The 20,903-nt window shown below is 42.6% G+C and overlaps 1 protein-coding gene and 1 pseudogene across 3 annotated transcripts in view; both read left to right on the top strand.

Moving 5' to 3' along the window:
• The window catches only part of Ppp1r13b (protein phosphatase 1 regulatory subunit 13B), a 61,866-nt gene that overhangs the window by 22,150 nt on the left and 18,813 nt on the right, over positions 1-20,903 (top strand). For all 3 annotated transcript variants that reach the window (XM_090344926.1, XM_090344929.1, XM_090344927.1), the window contains exons 2-7: positions 3,964-4,111; positions 6,235-6,354; positions 7,617-7,693; positions 15,049-15,150; positions 18,756-18,930; positions 19,887-20,083. In XM_090344926.1, the coding sequence (XP_090201052.1) occupies positions 3,964-4,111; positions 6,235-6,354; positions 7,617-7,693; positions 15,049-15,150; positions 18,756-18,930; positions 19,887-20,083 (819 nt within the window). The remainder of the gene's footprint in view (positions 1-3,963; positions 4,112-6,234; positions 6,355-7,616; positions 7,694-15,048; positions 15,151-18,755; positions 18,931-19,886; positions 20,084-20,903) is intronic.
• On the top strand, positions 10,463-10,632 carry LOC150054960 (cytochrome b-c1 complex subunit 10 pseudogene; annotated as a pseudogene).

The raw sequence follows: 20,903 nt of genomic DNA, 5'->3' as shown, positions 1-20,903 counted from the left end.
AGGGCCTGGAGTTTGGTCTGGTGGTAGAGTGCTTGCCTAGCATGCACGAAGACCCGGGTTTGATTCCCCTGTACCACATACATAGAAAAAGCTGGAAGTGGTGCTATAGCTCAAGTGGTAGAGTGCTAGCCATGAGAAAGCCCAAGGACAGTGCTCAGACCCTGAGTTCAAACCCCAGAACTGGCCAAAAAAAAAAAAAGGTGCTGACACTTGAACTCAGGTAATGAGTTGGAACTTTATTCCATGTCATTCTGCTGTAACAATGGCAGTCTGTCTTGTTTCATGAGGCATCTTATCATGGTTCTGTCATTAGTGCCCAGTTGAGACTCTGTAGGAGTATTTTCCTTTGTAAATGGCATAGATAATCTCCAGGCACTGGCACTTTTGTTTTCCTCATTTTCCTTTTGCTTAATTTTCTAAAGATAAGAGACATTCTGAGAACAGTAACTCAGTATTACAAGCAGATTCAAAACTGCTTCATGGCTTCTCAGAATCTGTCTCACATCTGAGAGAAAATGGGTAAGTTATTTGTGAGACATGAGGTAGTTTGGTCTTTTCCTTTGGAAATTTTGATTTTAGTGTACTTATACACATGATTATATAAGTGTTCTTCAGGGACATTGTTTTGCTAATCACCTTTTTAATAGCAAAGAGCTAGCACTCTACCACTTGAGCCACTTCCAGCCTTTTCTTGTGTATTTGGTACAGAGGAATCAAACCAGGTCTTCCTGCATGATAGGCAAACACTCTTACCACTAGACAAAACTTCAGCCCAATTTTTTATATTTGTAGACAAGAGAAAATAATATGTGGCTGTAGATGTTTGTTTGTTTGTTTATTACCAGTCCTGGGGATTGAACTCAGAGCCTGAGCGCTGTCCTTGGGCTTTCTCAAGGCCAGAACTTCTACCACTTGAGCCACAACACCACTTGTGGCTTTTTTCTATGTATATGTAGTACCGAGGAATTGAACTCTGGTCTTCATGCATGCTAGGCAAGCATTCTACCACTCTGCCAAACTCCCAGCCCCCTGTAAATGCTTATTACCAGAGAAAATGAAAATACATATATAAAGATATATGCAAGTTATGGCCATTATTTGAGAGTTTTGTTATATGACCCAGGATAGACTCAGACTTACAATTTTCTTGCCTCAGCCTTCTGTGTGCTGAGATTGCAGGCATATTCTACCATATCCTGCTTTGTCCTCGATCGTGGAGCTTGAACTCTGGGCCTGGGTGCTGTCTCTGGGCTCTTTGGCTCAAGTCTACCCCTTGAGCCACAGCCTTACTTCTTCCTAGTGATTAATTGGAGATAAGAGTCTCTTGTTCTTTAGTGCCTGGGCTTTGAACCTAGATCCTCAGATCTCAGCCTCCTGTGTAGCTAGGATTACAGGTATGAGCCACCGCACGCTGCTGAGCATACCAAATTTTGTCGAACCATTTATTTGGATTATTTCTACTTTTTGACTTATGAATAAAGATTTGTATCCACAGCCAGACTCAGATGGCTTAAGCCTATAATCTTTTTTTTTTTCTTTTTCTTTTTTTTGCCAGTCCTGGGCTTGAGCTCAGGGCCTGAGCACTGTCCTTGGACTTTCTCAAGGCTAGAGTTCTACCACTTGAGCCTCAGCACCATTTCTGGCTTTTTTTCTATGTATGTGGTACCGAGGAATCGAACCCGGGTCTTCGTGCATGCTAGGCAAGCACTCTACCACTAGGCCAAACTCCCAGCCCCAGGCCTATAATCTTATTAGCTATGCAGGAGTCTGAGATCTCATTTTGAAGCCAGCTAGGTACGTAAATGTGCCAGACTAAATATATCTTCCATTAGCCAAGAAAAAGTTAGACCTGAAGGTATGGCTCAAATGGTATTCTCCTAGCTTGTGAGGGAGCCAGCTGAGTGAGAGCTTGAGGCCTAAATTCAAGCCCAATACTGGCAATGAAAGAAGGAAGAAAAGGCTCGTATGCATATTGTTATGTAAACACTTTTTAACTTCTCTTGGCATGTAATTGGGATTAGATAGATTAAACACACACACATAGTGCACACAATATGGAGAAGCTGGGAATGTGGCTAAAAGATAGACAATCCTTGCCTGGCTAAAACCTTTGTAGTCCTAGCCTCTTTGGAGGCTTTTGGAGTTTAAGATGAGCCAGGACAGCATGGAGAGTTTTTCTGTCTAAAACTCGAGGCTTTTTGTTCCTTGAGTATACAAAGAGGAAGTCTTACTCAGAATTATTAGTATGCCTTATGACATATATTCATATAGTAATCATATGGTTTTAGTCAAATAGTTTTTTCTTGCTTTTTGAGGCAGGGTCTTGTTAAATTGCTTAGGCTAGCCTTAAACTGACTGGCTTCAAATGTGATCCTCCATTCCTAGTTCTCCGAGTGCTGGGATTACATGTATGTGTCCTTTATAACTATCTCTAGTCAAAAAATTTTATGGTTAGGGGGGAAAAGCCACGATTCTTTACATCCCTTATATAGTGACTGATGGGAAACAATTTCTGATCAGCAGAGTTCAAGTCCCACAACTGATCCAATTTTTTTTTTTTTAAAGGATCTTTAGAGACTTTGCTGCCTGGGCTGGCTTTGAACTGGAGCCTTGCCCTCCCCCTCCCCCTGCTCCCCCCCTCCCCAGATCTTAGCCTCCTGAGTAGCTAGGATTACAGGTGTGAGCCACAGCACCTGGTTTAGATTTTTCTTCTTTTAAGTCAGACATTTTTTACTCTCTAAAATACATTGTTTCATGATTTAGGTCATTTATTTTATTACAGCATATTTCCTTAGCTTTTTCCTGAATTGCCTTTTTTGGTGGGGGGGAATAGCAGGCATTTGTCCCATATTCATTTCTGAATTGGCTTTTTAAAAGTATTTTTGTTAGCAATTTTAGGAACTTTTTATATCTGATTAGCCATTTGTAATATGAAATTTATTTTCACTGATTTATCTTTTGTTGTTTATTTGTTTTCTTTTGGGCAGAACTGGGGATTGAACTTAATCTGCTACTTTTTAGAGGTTTATTTTGGTTGTTCTGGGTTTTGAAATCAGGGCTAGGCAAGTGCCCTCCTATTAAACCATGCTTCTATCCCTTTTTTGTGCTGGTTATCTTAGATAGAATCTCAGGATATATGTCTAGACTGTGAGCTGACAGGCAGATGCCATTGTGTGCGGCTTTCCTCTGCCGATTGAGATCAAGTCTTGTGGACTTTTTTGTTTATATTAACCCTAGAGCCCCAGCACTTACAGTCTAATTCTCTCATATTGTTAGGGTGCCCACATATCTGATTAAAGAGGAGTCTTCAGAGTTTTCTGCCAGGGCTGACTTTGAATTGTGATCTTCATATTCTCAACCGGAAACTGTAATTTTCTACTCTTAGCCCAGGTACCTAGGATTTACAGGTGTGAGCCACCAGAAGCTGGTGTGATATCAGCTTTTGAGTTATAAAGGACTTCTGTGTTCTAAGGTTATAAAATGGAATTACTTAGATTTTCCATAATTTTTGTGCTTTTGTTATTTATATTTAATGGTTGATCTAATAGGAATTTGGGTAGTATATAATTTATGGAATGAATCCAACTTTTTCTAGATGAGTGTTTTAATTGCTCAAACATCATTCACTGTGCAGTCTTTTTCGTGCTTGACTTTGAACCACTTTGTTCATCATTTGTCATTGTTTCAAGGAATTATATCTGATATGGGGATATCAGTTTGTCCTATTCATCTATTCTCGGTAAGATGTGTTTTTTCAGGCTGTATAACACTGGGTCATGGCAGTTTTATGTAAAATTACTTAGAATTTTTGTGGCTTGACTTTATTTTTCTTATAACCTATGGCTTAACCTACTATTATAGACATTTGGAAAGGGTGATGGTAGAGGGACTATGTTAAATTTATAGAGTTAATCACTTTATACTACGGGATCTAAACTGTCACTTTAATCTTTTCTTTCACAGATGATATTAACCGTGTTCTTGAGCAACAATGAACAGATATTAACAGAAGTCCCTATAACACCAGAAACAACCTGTCGAGATGTGGTAGAGTTTTGTAAGGAACCAGGAGAAGGCAGTTGTCATTTAGCTGAAGTATGGAGGGGAAATGGTATGTATTAAGTTCTATAAAGATGAATATGTACATATAATTCTACATTTATCAAATGAAAATAATGCTTTCTGGTTCTTAATTTCTTTTTTTTTTATTGCCAGTCCTGGGCTGAACTCAGAGCCTGAGCACTGTCCTTGGACTTTCTCAAGGCTAGAGCTCTACCACTTGAGCCTCAGCACCATTTCCGGCTTTTTTCTATGTATGTGGTACCGAGGAATCGAACCCGGGTCTTCATGCATGCTAGGCAAGCACTTTAACCACTAGGCCAAACTCCCGGCCCCCTTAATTTCTTTTTGTAATGAAGAATTAAGTAATTAAAATGAAAGTTTATATGACATAGGAATAGGATTTTACAAAGTAGCATTTGTAAAACGAAACATATGCTTTGGCTCAAACTATAACCATTTAAGATAAGCAGGAAAAGCAGATTCTTTTTCCTGTGTGTAGGCGCCAGTCCCTGGCCCTGAGCTCAGGATATGGGTCGTCTCCCCGCATTGCTCACTGGTACCTCACTGTATCTTCTTACCTCTTGGTAACAGAGTGCTCCAGTACTGCCATGGTATTTACCAAACAGTACAGCAGCTTTCCTCTCTCTTGTTGAACTGAAATCCCTGAAGGTAGGAGCTTGTCTAAGTATATGCAATAGGACTAACAACCCAGTGGTTATCAGTACTTCGGAGTAAAGAATAAAGTCACATCCTGATGAACCAGAGGTTAGGATGTAAGCATATTATGTGGGGACACAAAATTTATTTAGCCTGTTAAGTGTGTTGATTTGTCCAGTTTATTACCGTGTTCTTATGGTTCCCTTCTCTAAGGAAAGGTGTCAGCTTCAGGGCAAATGACCTTCAGTTTTTTTTGTTAAATTTCTTATTTATATTTTTATTTATTTATTTTTGCTGCCAGTCCTGGGGCTTGAACTCAGGGCCTAGGTGCTGTCCTTGAGCTTTCTCAAAACTGGCACTCTACCACTTGAGTCACAGTACCACTTCTGGATTTTTCTGTATATATGGTACTGAGAAATGGAACCCAGGACTTCTCATACTCAGCAAGCACTCTGCCACTAGGCATGCTCTTGGCCCCTTATTTGATTTTTTTCTTTTAACCTTATCCAGTAATGCCTAAAAATCTTACAGATTTCTATTTTGAACAATACTGAGGTAATATGCCTTACCTAGTGTAATACATTTCATATTTTGTACATATTTCATAATACATTTAAGGTTTTTTTCCCCCACTAAAACGATCTGGGCATTGTAGCTCAAGACTGATTCTAGCTACTCAGGAGACAGCTATCTGGGCATTTTGAATCAGACTGTCCTGGGTGTAAAAGTTCACAAGACACTTCCACAAATAGTCATCCCAAACTGGAGAGTTTATACTGGCTCGTTCCTGTCTTTCCAATGGCGAAGGGAAACACAGATTGGGAGGGTTTCAGTCTAAGCCACCCTGAGCAGAAAGTGAAATCCGTTGCCAGTTATTTTAGCACACCCCTTTACTAGAGTACAGGAAATCTTGAGTTAACTTCTAACACTGCTGAAAACAAAACCCAAGCTGGGCACTGGTGGCTCACGCCTGTAATCCTAGCTACTCAGGAGGCTGAGATCTGAGGATGGCAGTTCAAAGCCAGCCTGGGCAGGAAAGTCCTTGAGATTCTTATCTCCAGTGAACCACCAGAAAACCTGAAGTAGAAGTAGCTCTGTGACTCAATGGGGTAGGGCTGTTAGCTTTGAGCTGAAGAGCTCAGGGACAGCGCCTAGGCCCAGAGTTCAAGCCCCATAACTGACCAAAAAAAAAAAAAAAAGATCATGGTTCAAGGCCAGCCCAGGCAGGAAAATCCTTGGGACTCTGACCTCCAGTTACACACCAAAAAAGCCAGAAGTAGAAGTGTGGCTTGAGTGGTAGAGTGCTAACGTTGAAAGAGAGAGGGGAAAAAAAAGGCTCAGGGACACTGACCAGGCAGTGTACATTAAAGTTAAAATTCATTGCTTGGAATGTCCTTGAATTCTAATATTACATACAGATGTGTACATGTGCATTGTGCACTTGTCTTTCAGTTTATATTGCATTGGGTTGGGGCTCTTGTGTTTGTTCTAAGCAGTGTGTGGTGTTTATCCTAGAGCGTCCCATCCCCTTTGACCACATGATGTATGATCACCTGCAGAAGTGGGGGCCCCGCAGGGAAGAAGTGAAATTTTTTCTTCGGCACGAAGACTCCCCAACTGAGAGCAGTGAACAAGGTAGATATGCTTTCTCCTCCATTTGTTAGCTTTTTTTTTTTTTTTTTTTTTTTGTGAGTCATAGGGCTTGAACTCAACCTGGGCGCTGTCCCTGAGCTCTTCATCTCAAGGCTACCTCCCTACCCTTGAAACTCCTATCTCCAATTAAAAAGGAAGTGGGCCTTGGCTCAAGGGTGGGGTTATAGACTGAATTCATACAACATCATGAAGATGTTTTAGAGCATATAAAAAGAAATGGATTAGAATAAACTTTGGAAATGCGAATATAGTATGTTCTAAATGTCTATAGCAGTCCTGTGGATTCTTCATCTACTGAGTTGTAAATGTAAGAGTAGAAGTTACATATGATGAATATGTATCAAGTCAGTGTTTGTGTTTACATCATTAAAGAAATAAAACAATTTTTTAAAGACAGTTTATGTTATGATAAATAGTAAGGATAGCTCATACTGTAGAGATTTGCTTTCTTTTCTGTCTAAAAAATTTCTAAAAAATGACTAGGAGTTTGGCTTAGTGGTAGAGTGCTTGTCTAGCATGCATGAAGACCTGGGTTCAATTCCTCAGTGCCACATACATAGAAAAAAACAGAAGTGGTGCTGTGATTCAAGCTAGCCTTGAGCAAAAAGTGTCCAAGAACGGTGCACAGGTCCTGAGTTCAAACCCCAGGACTGGCACAAAAAGAAAAAAAGAAAAAGAAGATTTGACAAAAGATAAAAAAATTGAGATAAGGTCTTACTACATAGTCCAGGCTGGTCTCAACACTTTAGCCTCCTGAGTGCTGGGATTATAGACATACACCACCATGCCCATCACACAAACAATTATTTTTAACTATGTTAAATACAAATAACACAAAATTTACAATCACTACCATTTTAAGTCCATTTCAAGCAGTAGAATATAAAAAAAGAGATTTCAAAATTTTTGAAAATGCAAGATAGTTTTCAACTGTTTTCAGTTTTGAATTTCTCATCTTGGTATTTTCTGTGCTAATATTTGAATGAATGAAGAAATGGAAGAATTAGTAAGCTCAGTCTTTTTACTTTTTTTTTTTTTTTGCCAGTCCTGGGCTTGAGCTCAGGGCCTGCGCACTGTCCTTGGACTTTCTCAAGGCTAGAGCTCTACCACTTGAGCCTCAGCACCACTTCCGGCTTTTTTCTATGTATGTGGTACTGAGGAATCGAACCCGGGTCTTCATGCATGCTAGGCAAGCACTTTAACCACTAGGCCAAACTCCCAGTCCCGTATTTTTACTTTTTTAGGTGGCCGTCCGACCCAAGAGCAGAGAGCTCAAAGAAGTGTAATGAATGTACCTGGAGAAAAACGTACTGAAAACGGGGTAAGTGATGGTAAACGAACTAAAATGAATTTTGATTGCTTTTGAGTCTCTAACAAGTTTGGACCAGGACTTACTAGTAAAAGTTATGTGGAGGGATTGAATATTCTTATGCAAAATGCTTGACTAGAAGTGTTCCCAGAACGCTTCAGGTACTGTCATGTTTGCTTGGACTTGACTGCTCAAGCATTCTAATAAAAAATCCTATTGGTAGTTGAAAAGTTTTGGATTTGGGGATTTGGAAGGCTTGTCTTATCAGTCTTTTTCTCTTTTTCTTTCTCTGTCTTTCTTTTTTTTCCAGTCCTGGGCTTGAGCTCAGGGCCTGAGCACTGTCCTTGGACTTTCTCAAGGCTAGAGCTCTACCACTTGAGCCTCAGCACCACTTCTGGCTTTTTTCTATGTATGTGGTACCAAGGAATCGAACCCGGGTCTTCGTGCATGCTAGGCAAGCACTTTAACCACTAGGCCAAACTCCCAGCCCCTGTCTCTGCCTTTCTTTCTCCCTCTCTCTGTCTCTGTCTCTGTCTCTCTCTCTCTCTCCCCCCTCTCCCCTCCCCCTTCCGTTCCCTTTTCCTTTTCCCCTCCCCTCTAGTGGAATTTTGTCTAGTAGAATTTTGAGTGTTAAGATTTACAGCGACATGTATTTGAAAGCTGATGACATAAATGTATTAAATATGTGGTGTGTTGAGGTGGGATGTAGGCCCTACCCCCGCCTGGGGCTTGAACCCAGAGCCTGGGTGCTGAACCCTCCCCCCCTTTTTCTTTCTTTTTTTTTTTTTTTTTTTTTTTTTTTGCTTAAGGCTATTGCTTTACTATTTGAGAGACAGAACTACTTCTGGGGTCTTTTGGTGGTTAATTAGAGATAAGAGTCTCATGAACCCTACTCCTAGACTGACTTTGAACCGTGATCCTCAGATTTCAACCTCCTGAGTAGCTGGGATGACAGGCATGTGAGCCACTGGAGCCTTGCAGTATGTGTGTGTCTATGATATATAGAAAGGGACTCAGAAGAAAGGATTCCGTTGATAGTGTGAAGGGAGATGGCTAGTTTGGATGTGACAGTTGTGAAGTCTTTTTCTTTGAAGTTGCTAATGTTAGCAGGAAGATTATAGGCAATAGATAGATGGAAGGATGGATGGATGCATGCATGCATGCATGGGTGGGTGGGGTTTTTTTTGTTTTTTTGTTTTTGTTGTTTGAGGCTTGAGCTCTGGGCTTGGGTGTTGTCCCTGAGCTCTTCAGCTCAAGGCTAGCACCCTACCACTTGAGCCACAATGCTGCTTCCAGTTTTCTGATGGTTAACTGGAGATGAGTCTCACAGACTTTTGTACCTGGGCTGGCTTTAAACTTCGATACTCAGATTTCAGCCTCCTCAGTAACTAGGATTATAGGTGGGAGCCACTGGCACCCAGCTGATAATATATTATTTTAAGAGCAACAAAGCTAAAGCCTGAATCAAAATTTTAAAATGTATTTGTGCATTTGTATGTACTTTTTTTGTGTGTGGGGGGGTCATGGGGCTTGTACTCTGCCTGGGCTCTGTCCCTGAGCTCTTCAGCTCAATGCTACTGCCCTACCCTTGAGCCGAATCCCACTTCCCCTTTTCTAGAGGTTAATTGAAGTTAAGAGTCTCAGGTCCGTTTGTGCCCAGGCTGGCTTTGAACCTTGATCCTCAGATCTCAGCCTCCCGGTAGCTAGGACTACAGGCGTGAGCCACCATGCCCAGCTATATACACTTTAAAGATGTTTTTTTAAAAAAACAAACAAACAAACATACATACTTTTGCCAGGTATAGTGGCTCACGCCTATAATCCTAGCTATTCAGGAGACTGAGATCTGAGGATCAGGGTTCAAAGCCAGCCCAGGCACTAAAAACCTTCAGATGCTTATCTCCAATTAATCCTTAGAAAAGGGAAAGGGGGCTGTGGCTCCAGGGGTAGGGAAGTAGCCTAGAGCTGACAGTGCCCAGGCCTAGAGTCCAAGCCCCCGTGACCCACCAAAAAAATAAAAGCTTTTCCAAAAAGGTTTTTGTGTATATTCTTAATATAGACTAATGACACACTAAGCTTCTGCCTGTGGGCTAAGACAACTAAGAACACATCAAGGAGAACAGTAAGGAAAGAAGGATGTGTGGATTGGAAGAGAGGGGCAGGATGCCAAGATGGTGTGATTCATGCCCATTAGCAGTGGCTGAGGTAAGAAGATGGGGAAGTTCTGCCCTGAAAATTGCAGGTCAAGAAGTCAGGCTAATCTTTGTGGCAGCTTGACATCTTTCTGTAGAGATACACTTATATATTTTCATTGTACACTTCTGTGTTAGACTTCCCATGATTTGCTAGGAAAATGCACAGGTATACTTTACCACAGAGGATAATACACAGCCCAGTCACTAAGAGGGAAAGGCATGTTCTGTGTAGGTGTTCTGGAAGCATTTTGTTTTATTTGCTTAGCCAATCTTCCTAAGATCTGTTTCTGCTTTATTCCTGTATGCCTACTCTGTTGCCAAAATAGGCGGTCCTATCCCTTGTGTTTTTATATTTAGGTCTGTGATCTATTTTGAGTTCATTTTATGTATGCCAATAGGGATTCAGATTCATTCTTCTGTTGTTGTTGGTTGTGAGCCTTGGCCTCAGGGCCTGAGTGCTGTCTTCAGCCCTTGAGCCAAGCCCCACTTCCCATTTTCTAGGAGTTAATTGGAGATAGAGTCTCAGGTCCTAGCATGGCGGTGCTGCCAGGATGTAGAGACCCTGAGTGTTCCAACTTGGTCCGCCATGCTGAGCAAGTTTCTGGGCCCGTGCTACCTGGAGCTGGCCAAGATCTGGATCCCCACAGCCAGCATATGGGGCACCGTGGGTGCTGGGGACCGGTGTGGGCCACTGACTAGTGGCTGATCTTCGACTGGGTACCGTACATCAGTGGCAAGTTCAAGGAGGATGATTAACTAGCCTGTGAGGTCCGGCTCATGTCTGACAGTGCCAGCTCTTCCTGCTGTCTCAGGAGCACCCTGAACTCAAGTGATGAATGGGACGGAAGGAGGCCAACAACATCCACAGCCCACTGGTGTTTTAGAGTGTAGCATTCAGCTGCTGTGAAAACATAATAAAAAAAAAGTCTCAGGTCCTTTTGTGCCTGGGCTGGCTTTGAACCTTGATCCTCAGAGCTTAGCCTCCTGAGCAGCTAGGATCACAGGTTTGAGCTATGTCGGCTAGATTCATTCTTTTACATGTAAATATTCATTGACTTCACAGCTATTTGATAATAAGACTCTTCTTTCCCACATTGAATTGTCCTGATAACTTTATTTTGACTATAAGTATGTATTGGGGGGACTGGAAGCATTTATTATTAGCATGGTTACATTAAAGCCTAAGACATGTCCACACTTGAACAAAAATTTCAGAGACTACTACCCCAGCCTATTAGTCAACATTTTTGTGGCAATTATGAACATTTCCCAGTTTGCACTTAAGTTTGTGTGTTCATGCCAGTTCTGGTATTTAAACTCAGGGATGAGTGCTTGCTCTGAGCTTTAAAAGCTCAAGGTTAGTGCTCTGTCACTTGAGCCATAGGCTCTAAGTCTTAACTTTTTTGGTGGTTAATTGGAGATAATGTCTCACAAACTTTCCTGATGAGGTTGGCATTGAACTGCAGTCCTCAGATCTCAGACCTCAGGTAGATGAAATTTGTGGTCCCTGGCTGATGAAGCTATTTTTAATAACTACAAAAGTCTGGTTCTAGTTGCCTTATTTTCTTGTGACTCATATACACAGCTGGAAAAATAGGAGATTTACGTGGTGAATAATCCTCCAACTTTTGGCAAATCGTTGTCTTATTTATTGAGAATCTCCTCTTAGTATATTTTCTTTTTTTTTAATGGATTTTTAAATATTGTTTTCCAGTCCTGGGGCTTGAACTCAGGGCCTGAGCACTCTCCTTGGACTTTCTCAAGGCTAGTACTCTATCACTGGAGTCACAGCACTACTTTTAGATTTTTTTCTATGTATGTGGTACCAAGGAATTGAACCCGGGTCTTTGTGCATGCTAGGCAAGCACTCTACCACAAGGCCCAACTCCCGGTCCATATTTTACATGTCAATATGCCATTCTTTTTTTTTTTTTTTTTTTTTTTGCCAGTCCTGGGCTTGGGCTCAGGGCCTGAGCACTGTCCTTGGACTTTCTCAAGGCTAGCACTCTACCACTTGAGCCTCAGCACCACTTCCGGCTTTTTGCTATGTATATGGTACCAAGGAATCGAACCCAGGTCTTCGTGCATGCTAGGCAAGCACTCTACCACTAGGCCAAACTCCCGGCCCCAATATGCCATTCTTATAGAATCTTTCCTTCTTAAGAGGTTACCATTTATCTGAAAAGGGGCAATGAAAAGTTGAGCTTTGAATATATCCACCCAAAAAGATTGGCGAGCACTCTACTACTAGCCCCACTCCCAGCTCCCTTGAAATGTTTAGATAGAGCAGCAGTTCCAAATAAGACTGATGAACAAATATTGGTTTTGTTTTCCTAGAGCTGAGGACATTCTCAGATACCATATAAAGCTGAGAAAGACGGGGAGCTAGTGGAGCAGGGATTGGAACTGATTTAAGAAGTGTAAGAGCCTGACGGTGTGGTGGCTCCTGCCTGGAATCCTAGCTACTCAGGAGGCTGAGATCTGAGGATCAAGGTTCAAAGCCAGCCTGGGCATAAAAAGACCTGAGACTCTTACCTCCAATTAACCTCTAGAAAACAGGAAGTGGGGCTTGGCTCAGGGGTAGGGCGGTAGCCTTGAGCTGAAGAGCTCAGAACAACGCCCAGGCTGAGTTCAAGCCCCATTACACACACACACACACACACACACACACACACACACACACACACACACACACACACACACAGAAGTGTAAGAGCTTTAAGAGTAACAGAAATGAAAGGGTTCTGAGGCATGTAGAAACAAAAGAGGAAGAAGTGCAGAGGACTGGTGGTATCTATGGTTACATCCAAAGGTTTCAGAAGAGCCACGTGTCAATAGAAGGGAGCTCTGCCATCATTATGAGCCACCTCTTGTTCCTTTGCCTCCCCCACAGCTCCTTGCCCAAAGGAGCTCACATCTCCATCATGAAGACATAAAGAACATGTGGCTCAAAACCAGCCAACACACCAGGAATGCAGCTTGCGATGGACGAGTATACAGCATGTACAGAGAAGAGCCTAGTAAATAGTGACTGTGTGAAGGGTTAAGAACAGATTCTGTGTCTCTGCTCTGCCTTGCACATGCTGGCTGCCTATCCTTGGTTTTCTGTTTGTAAAGCTGAAGTGCTGAGGCCAGGAGTTTGGCCTAGTGGTAGAGTGCTTGCCTAGTATGCACAAAGACCTGGGTTCAATTTCTTGGTACCACATACTTAGAAAAAGCCGGAAGTGGTGCTAAGGCTCAAGTGGTAGAGCTCTAGCCTTGAGAAAAATCCAAGGACAGTGCTCAGGCACTGAGCTTAAGCCCAAGACTGGGGGAAAAAAAAAAGCTGAGGTGCTGAGCTGGGTACTGGTGGCTTGTGTCTGTAATCATGGCCACTCAGGAATCTAAGATTGGAAAAATTTCACTTCCAGGCCAAAAAGCTTGGAAGAGCCAGGTGAGGTGGCTCACGCCTGTAATCCTAGCTGCTCAGGAGGCTGAGATCTGAGGATCATGGTTCAAAGCCGGCCCAGGCACTAAAGACGTGGCACTGTGGTTCAAGGAGTAGAGCAGTAGCTTTGAGCTAAAGAGCTCAGGGTCAGCACCCAGGTCCAGAGTCCAAGCCCCATGACTGACCAAAAAAAAAAAAAGTTTGCAAGAATCTATCTTAACCAGGAGCTGGGTCTGATGGTATGTGCCTGGGCAAAAGTTTACAAAGACCACCATTTCAACAGAAAACACTAGGGTTGGTGGTGCATGACTATTACCCAGCTATAGTAGGAAACATGAAATAGAAGAACAGTGGTTCAGGCCAGTCTGACAAAAAGCAAGACCCTATCCCAAGAACAACCAGAGCAAAAGGGCTGGGGGTATCACTGAAGCCTAGCAGGCTTGCATCTATGAGACCAAACCCCAAACTGTCGTCCCCCCCCCAAAAAAAAACAACAAATGCCGGTGGCTCACACCTATAATCCTAGCTGCTCAGGAGGCTAAGATCCAAGGATCATGGTTTGAAAGCAGCCAGGCAGGAAAGCTCTTGAGACTCTTCAGTTAACCACCACAAATGAAGCTGTGGCTCAAGGAGTAGAAGACCAGCCTTCTGTTAAAAAGTTAAGCAAAGCTGGGCACAGTGGCGCACGCCTGTAATACTAGCTATTCAAGAGGCTGAGATCTGAGGATCAAGGTTCAAAGCCAGCCAGGGCACAAAAGGACCTGAGACTCTTATCTCCAATGAACCTCTAGAAAACTGGAAGTGGGCTTGGCTCAAGGGTAGGGCAGTGGCCTTGAGCTGAAGAGCTCAGGGACAACACCTAGGTCCAGAGTTCAAGTCTCACGACCGACAAAAAAGTCAAGCAAGAGCAAAAGACACTTAAGTTCAAGCAGTGCCCCTACGCACACCTGCTTGATGGGTATGCAGTTCAGCTTGTGGCCACAGAGGCGGGATATGACCAGTTGAGCTCCTGTAGTTACCTCTTCACTTTTACTCCACACACACATGGTTCTTTCAGGTAACAGGTCATTTCTTCCTTCAGGTATCTTAGAGATTGACGGGGTAGTTGTATGTTAGAATCTGGACGGGATTTTAGTTTCCCCAAGAACAGATAACAATGGGAATCCCCTGTACACCTGCCTTTTTGGTTCAAACACACCCAGTCCTGACCTGTGCCAGTCACCACACACATTTGCATTGTTTGCATCATTTGAGCCCTTCTGAACTCTAATACCTGAGGTTTATACACGAGAGCAGCTCGTGTAGCGGTTCAGGCCATGCTCTGACAGTAGAGCACATGTGTAGCAGGCGCGAGGCCCCGAGCTCAGACCTCAGTATAGCCAAACACCCAGAAACGAAACTTAAAGGACAGGCTTACTCCGAAAAAAATTGAAACCTGTTTTTTTTTGGCCCTTTCCCTGCCTGCTCCACCTGTGTTGAACTTTCTCAGCAGTTAGGATGACAGGCACAGGCCACTACAGCCAGCTCTGTGTTGATGCGGTGTCTCGCAAACTTCAGTTCTGCCTGGAATGCCCTTGAGCCATGACTCCCAACCCTCTCAGTTTCCAAAGTCACTAGAAGGACAGGTGGGAGCCACCAGCAATTAGAAAATGTTTTTATGAGAAGTCGTTTGTGAGTTCTAACACCAGAGGAAGGTGCCTGTCCTGATGAATGTACATACCAACGTGTGCATTTGTGCTCTGTAGGTTGGGAATCCACGTGTTGAACTTACCCTGTCAGAGCTCCAGGACATGGCAGCCAGGCAACAGCAACAAATTGAAAATCAGCAGCAAATGTTGGTTGCCAAGGTGAGTTGTAAGAGCACAGGTGGCTGTGCCAGCTTTGTGTTCACCAGCTGCGCTTTGAGACTGAGTGATGCTCTCCGACAGAGCTTTGCCAGTGAGGTGCTGAGCAGTCAGTCATTCCCTCTGGGTGGTCCCTCTGCAACAACACAGGCCTGTGGCATCATGATGCTAGCCAGGTATCAGAGAGCCTCCAATCCCTCCACCCCCCCCCACACGCACGCACACGCACGCACACGCACGCACACGCACGCACACGCACAGAGAATGCAGAATAGGCAATGTTGGCATTCTCCAAATTGGAAAGAAAATCTCAGAGGATCTTCTGTTGTTGCTCTTTGTCCCCAGCTGTCCTTCTCTACCATGCAATTGGTGTGAGTGTCCAGAGGAAAGAAGTGGTCCCTGACCCTGGGCAGGGACCCTGCAGATGACAGGTGGCTAATGGGCTTCCGGCGCATCACCTTATGCTGGACATGTCAGGGTTATTACAGTGCAGGACAGTGTCAGCACTCATCACACACACCATGCACATTGGACGGACACAACTCATTTGTCTTTGAAACTATATAGTAGGATTTGGAATTTTTCCAAATCATGATTTAGACATAGTTGATAAACAGGCTAAAAAAAAGTCAGACTTATTCACCCGTGCCTGCTGGAAACAGTTCATGTTGTGAATGATCCTAAGGTGTTAAAAATCAGCTTAAAAGAGAACCTCTAATCGTTTCCAGCTTATCTCTTATTGCTCTCTTCTGTAGAGAGATTTCCTTATGGACCAAATAGTTAATTGAGTTTTCTTATTGAATATGACTGTTCATTGTATTAGCTGTTTTTTTGTATATGTGTGTGGGTCATGGGGCTTGAACTCTATGCTTGGGTGTTGTCCCTGAGCTCTTTCAGCTCAAGGCTACCGCCCTACCTTTGAACCACAGCCCCACTTCCCATTTTTCTAGTAGTTAATTGGAGATGAGTCTCAGGGTCTTTACTTCCCAGGCTGGCTTTGAACCAGATCTCAGCCTCCTAAGTAGCTAGGATTGCAGGTGCCACCTCGACTAGTTGACTTGTTTATAAAAGTCGCATAAAGTTTATTGGACATAAAAGAATTTTTTTAATTAAAGGATTTATTAACATTGATTTTTACATCATATTTCAAATGACGTATTTAACAAACAGGTATTCAAGAAGGGATTCTTTATACAATCACTAGCACTTAGATTTTAGCTCATAATTAAAATTAGCCTGAGGGTTTATATGTTATAGATACATAATAATCTTTGTAATAGAATATTATGTCTATAGAGTCTTAAGTTTTTATGACTATGTAGTTGTGTTTATATTCCCAATACCATGTCCATAGCATTGGGTATGCAACTAAAAATTTTTTTTTTGCCAGTCATGGGGTTTGAACTCAGGGCCTGGGCACTGTCCTTGGACACATTTTGCTCAAGGCTAGTGCTCTGCCACTTGAACCATAGCACCACTTCCAGCTTTTTCTGTATATGTGGTACTGAGGAATCAAACCCAGGCCTTTGTACATGCGAGGTGAGCACTCTACCCCTAGGTTATGCTACTGACCATAAAAGAATTTTTTTTCAATGGTTAAGATGAGAAAGTATTAATATACTTTTAAGGTGATATATATATATATATATATATATATATATATATATATATATAGTATTATGTAGGTAGTATAATCAGCATTTCTACCAGGCACTAGTGGCTGTAATCCTAGCTACTCAGGAGACAGATCTAAGGATCATGGTTTGAAGCCAGCCTATGCAGAAAAGTACAAGTGGAGCTGTGACTTAAAGTGATAGAGTGCTAGCATTGAACAAAAAAGCTCAAGGACAGCACCCCGGCCCTGAGTTCAAGCCTCATTACATAGACACACAAAATTTCTGGGGCTGGGAATGTAGCTTAGTGGTAGAGTAGTTGAAGCCCTGGATTCCATTCCTTAGTACCACATAAACAGAAAAAGCTGGAAGTGGTGCTGTGCTCGAGTGGTAGAGTGCTATCCTTGAGCAAAAAGAAGCTCAGGGACAGTGCCCTCTGGCTCTGAGTTCAAGCCAGGAAAAACAAATTCCTAATTGTTCCTTTGCTTTTCATATATTGGTCCAAAAATATTGGTGTTAAAAGAACTTTACAGATATTTTCAATAATGTAAATTTCCTTAATACTAAATCTGAAGTATTGGAGCACATGCTTCCTCACCTTAGAGTGTCACGTATGATATTTGCACCATAATACCTGAGTCTCCTTAGTTTGTTTTTATTTTTGTTTTGGTTGGTAGAATCAGGGCCTGGGTACACCCTGAGCTCCTTTTGCTCAAGGCTAGCATGCAATCACTTAAGCCATACTACCATTTCTGGTTGGTTCTTACCTAGAGTCTTATGGACTTTCCTGCTTAGGCTGGCTTTGAATCACAATTCTCAGATCTCTATCTCCTGAGTAGCTAGAAATACAGGTATGAGCCACCAATGCCCAGCTAGTTAGGTATGTTTTATGAATGCATATGGAGCCATATTTATTTAATGTTGGTTGTTACCATACATTAGTAAGAGTAATATTTCATGTTTTTATTCTAGGATTTTCATGTTCTAAAATGTCTCATGTTTTTGAGGAAAGTAGTCCTAAAGGAGGAAACCATCTTTGACTACTCCTTGTCAGTAAAAAAATTGATGGTTGTTCCTTACATCTCTCTCTCTCTTTTTTTTTTTTTGCCAGTCCTGGACCTTGAACTCAGGGCCTGAGCACTGTCCTTGGACTTTCTCAAGGCTAGAGCTCTACCACTTGAGCCTCAGCACCACCTCCAGCTTTTTTCTATGTATATGATACCAAGGAATCGAACCTGGGCCTTCATGCATGCTAGGCAGGCAATCTACCACTAGGCCAGACTCCCTTCCCCAAACAATTCATGTTTTATCTCATATGTAGAAGGTAGGGCTAAATTACAAATATATATATGTAAACATACAGAGTCCTGTGCCTTTCCACACAAACATATTAACTGTGGTATATAGAGTGGAAGATTCAAGTGGTGTAACTCGTTTGTAACTAAATGAATACCGGGAAGCAGGACCTTGTGGTGTCGGGAGGGGTGGGGCAATGCAGTCACAGTACACAATTTATATATGTGAAAAGGGAATTAGGGAACGTGAGGAGGTGAGTGAGGTTGGAGATATGGGGAGAATTAAGAGGATGACACCGATCAAGATAAATTATACTCATGAACTGACAAATTGAGTGAAACCTCTTTGCACGATTACTGAAAGGTAATTTTTTTAAAGAAGGAAGTCTTGGAAGTGCTTTGTAGTGGGAGGAAGTGTGTTCTGCCAGCAGGAAGCGGAGCTAGCTGGACTTGGCAGCCTTGCTGGCGCAGAGGATATGGGAGCTTTGTGGTTCCCATGTGGGCTGTGTGGAGCAGATCACACCCAGGTTCACCATGCTGCATGTTCACATGTGCGCCTGTGTGCACTGTTAGTGCAAGGCTGTGCTGTGTTCTTCAAGATTGGTGATAGTCTGGATACACTTCTCTGTTTTAATGCACACAAAGGTCATGTAAATTTGAAATGGTGAATTTGGAAAGTTCTATTTTTTACCTCTTTCAGGAACAGCGTTTGCATTTTCTAAAGCAACAGGAGCGACGCCAACAACAAACTATTTCTGAAAATGAGAAGCTTCAGAAATTGAAAGAACGAGTCGAAGCCCAGGAAAACAAGCTGAAGAAAATTCGTGCCATGAGAGGACAAGTGGACTACAGCAAAATTATGAATGGCAATCTGTGTGCGTAAGCAGAGGCCACTGTGACCGTATGTCCTGGCCTAGATGGTGTCGGGCAGGCTGTTTATCTGACATTTGTTGCAAATTCACGTAGCATTTTGCAACAGAAAGTGCACTGAACCTTCTTTGCATCTAAGAGGATAGAGTAGGTTAGGCTGTGATTTTTTCTTCCTCACTGTACTTCCTACTAACCCCTAGGAGAAAAAAAAGAAAAAAAGCTCACTGTGAAGCTAGTGAAGCCCCCAATTAGCTTTTGTTCCAGTTATTAACACATCAATTTTTTGTATTTATTTTTATATGACTTTAATAGTACATATTTTTTAGGGTACAGCATGATGGTAATAAGTGTTTCTGCCACCTTAAACTTTTTGGGGCTTTTTGATGACTATACCTAAGTGTGTGCATTGACGGAGCCACGGAATGCAGTTTCAGTATAGCTCTGGAGGCCAAGTAGAAGGAGCCTGAGCCTCCTGGCTGCTCTGGGTCCCCTCATCGACTTGCTGAGTAGCTTGGACTTTACCTGTGTTTTAAGTAAGATAAGGCATACGGTGGACTGATTCTTTGAATTAATTCAATTAGCACTATCTTCAAGTAACTGGGATATGTAAGATCTCCCAAATGGCTTGACCAAACTAGCCTTGGAACTGATTGCCCTAAAGAATATTCAGAAACTGCTAGAGGTACAATTGTTTCCTATGTGTGGAGTAGGGTCTGTATGTTCTAGATGCTTGTTGAGTCGTGTTTGGAGCTGGGTAGGGTACTCACTTGGCAGCATATGTCAGACCCTGGGTTCTGCCTATAGCATTGAAGAGGCAAGGGGGAGGAAGAGTTTTTGGGATTATGCCTACACTTTAATCAGAAGTCTAGCACAAAATAGTGCAAGAATTAAGTACAGTGTATGCAAATGAAGAAGCTCAATTAAAAGTAACTTTATTTCTTTTCTTGGTGGACAATTACAGCTGCTGAAATAGAAAGGTTCAGTGCCATGTTCCAGGAAAAAAAACAGGAGGTACAGACTGCAATTTTAAGAGTTGATCAGCTTAGCCAGCAGCTGGAAGATTTAAAGAAGGGAAAACTCAATGGGTTCCAGTCTTACAGTGGCAAGTTGACGGGACCAGCAGCGGTGGAGTTAAAAAGGCTGTACCAAGAGCTACAGGTAACTCACGTGGACCTAGGGGATGATGATATAGTCTTTCAGCTTGCTCCTTAATAAAAGATGAATATTGAGGAACTGTAAATAAACCGGTTCTAATAGGAGAAATTATATTCAATACAAATTGTTTTGACAGTCCTGGGGCTTGAACTCAGGGCCTGAGTGTTGTTCTTGGGCTTTGTCAAGGCTAGCACTCTACCACTTGAGCCACAGCACCACTTGCAGCTTTTTCTGTGTATGTGGTGCCAAGGAATCAAACCCAGGGTTTCATGCCTGGTAGGCAAGTACTCTACCACTAGGCCATGGTCCCAGTCCCCAAAATATTTTTAAATGGCTTTATTGGGATGACATTCACAGAGTGTACAATTTATTGGAAGTGTCTTTACTGTTGTACATCCCCTGCCACACAAACTTCAGAACATTTCATTCCCCAGACACCTCACACTGCCTTCAGGAGCTAGGAATCTTCCTCAAGCCTGTATGGACCTATCTGTGCTGACCTTTCATGGGAATGGAATTATAGCCTGTGGACCTTAGCTGCTTCTTCGTAGTGTGTTTCCAGTGTAAGAAATTCAGTTAGCAAGATAATGAAGCCTGAACATTAGATAATACCAAAAAGTCTTGAGGCAATATAGTTGCCACTTGTTAAATCCTTGTTTCAGGCTATAACAAAATATCACTGAGGGGATGACTCAGAGAGCAGGCATTTACTCCTCACAGTTCTGGAGGCTTAAGTTCCTGATGTGAGCTGTGTCCCCCCCTTCCCTCTCTCCTTCCCTCTATCCCTCTCTCCCAGTTCTCTTTCCCTTCCTCCTCCTTCCCC

Source organism: Megascapheus bottae, chromosome 14 (assembly GCF_031878675.1).
Source record: "Megascapheus bottae isolate mThoBot1 chromosome 14, mThoBot2.hap1, whole genome shotgun sequence".
NCBI lineage: Eukaryota > Metazoa > Chordata > Mammalia > Rodentia > Geomyidae > Megascapheus > Megascapheus bottae.
This window is presented reverse-complemented; position numbering and strand designations above follow the sequence as displayed.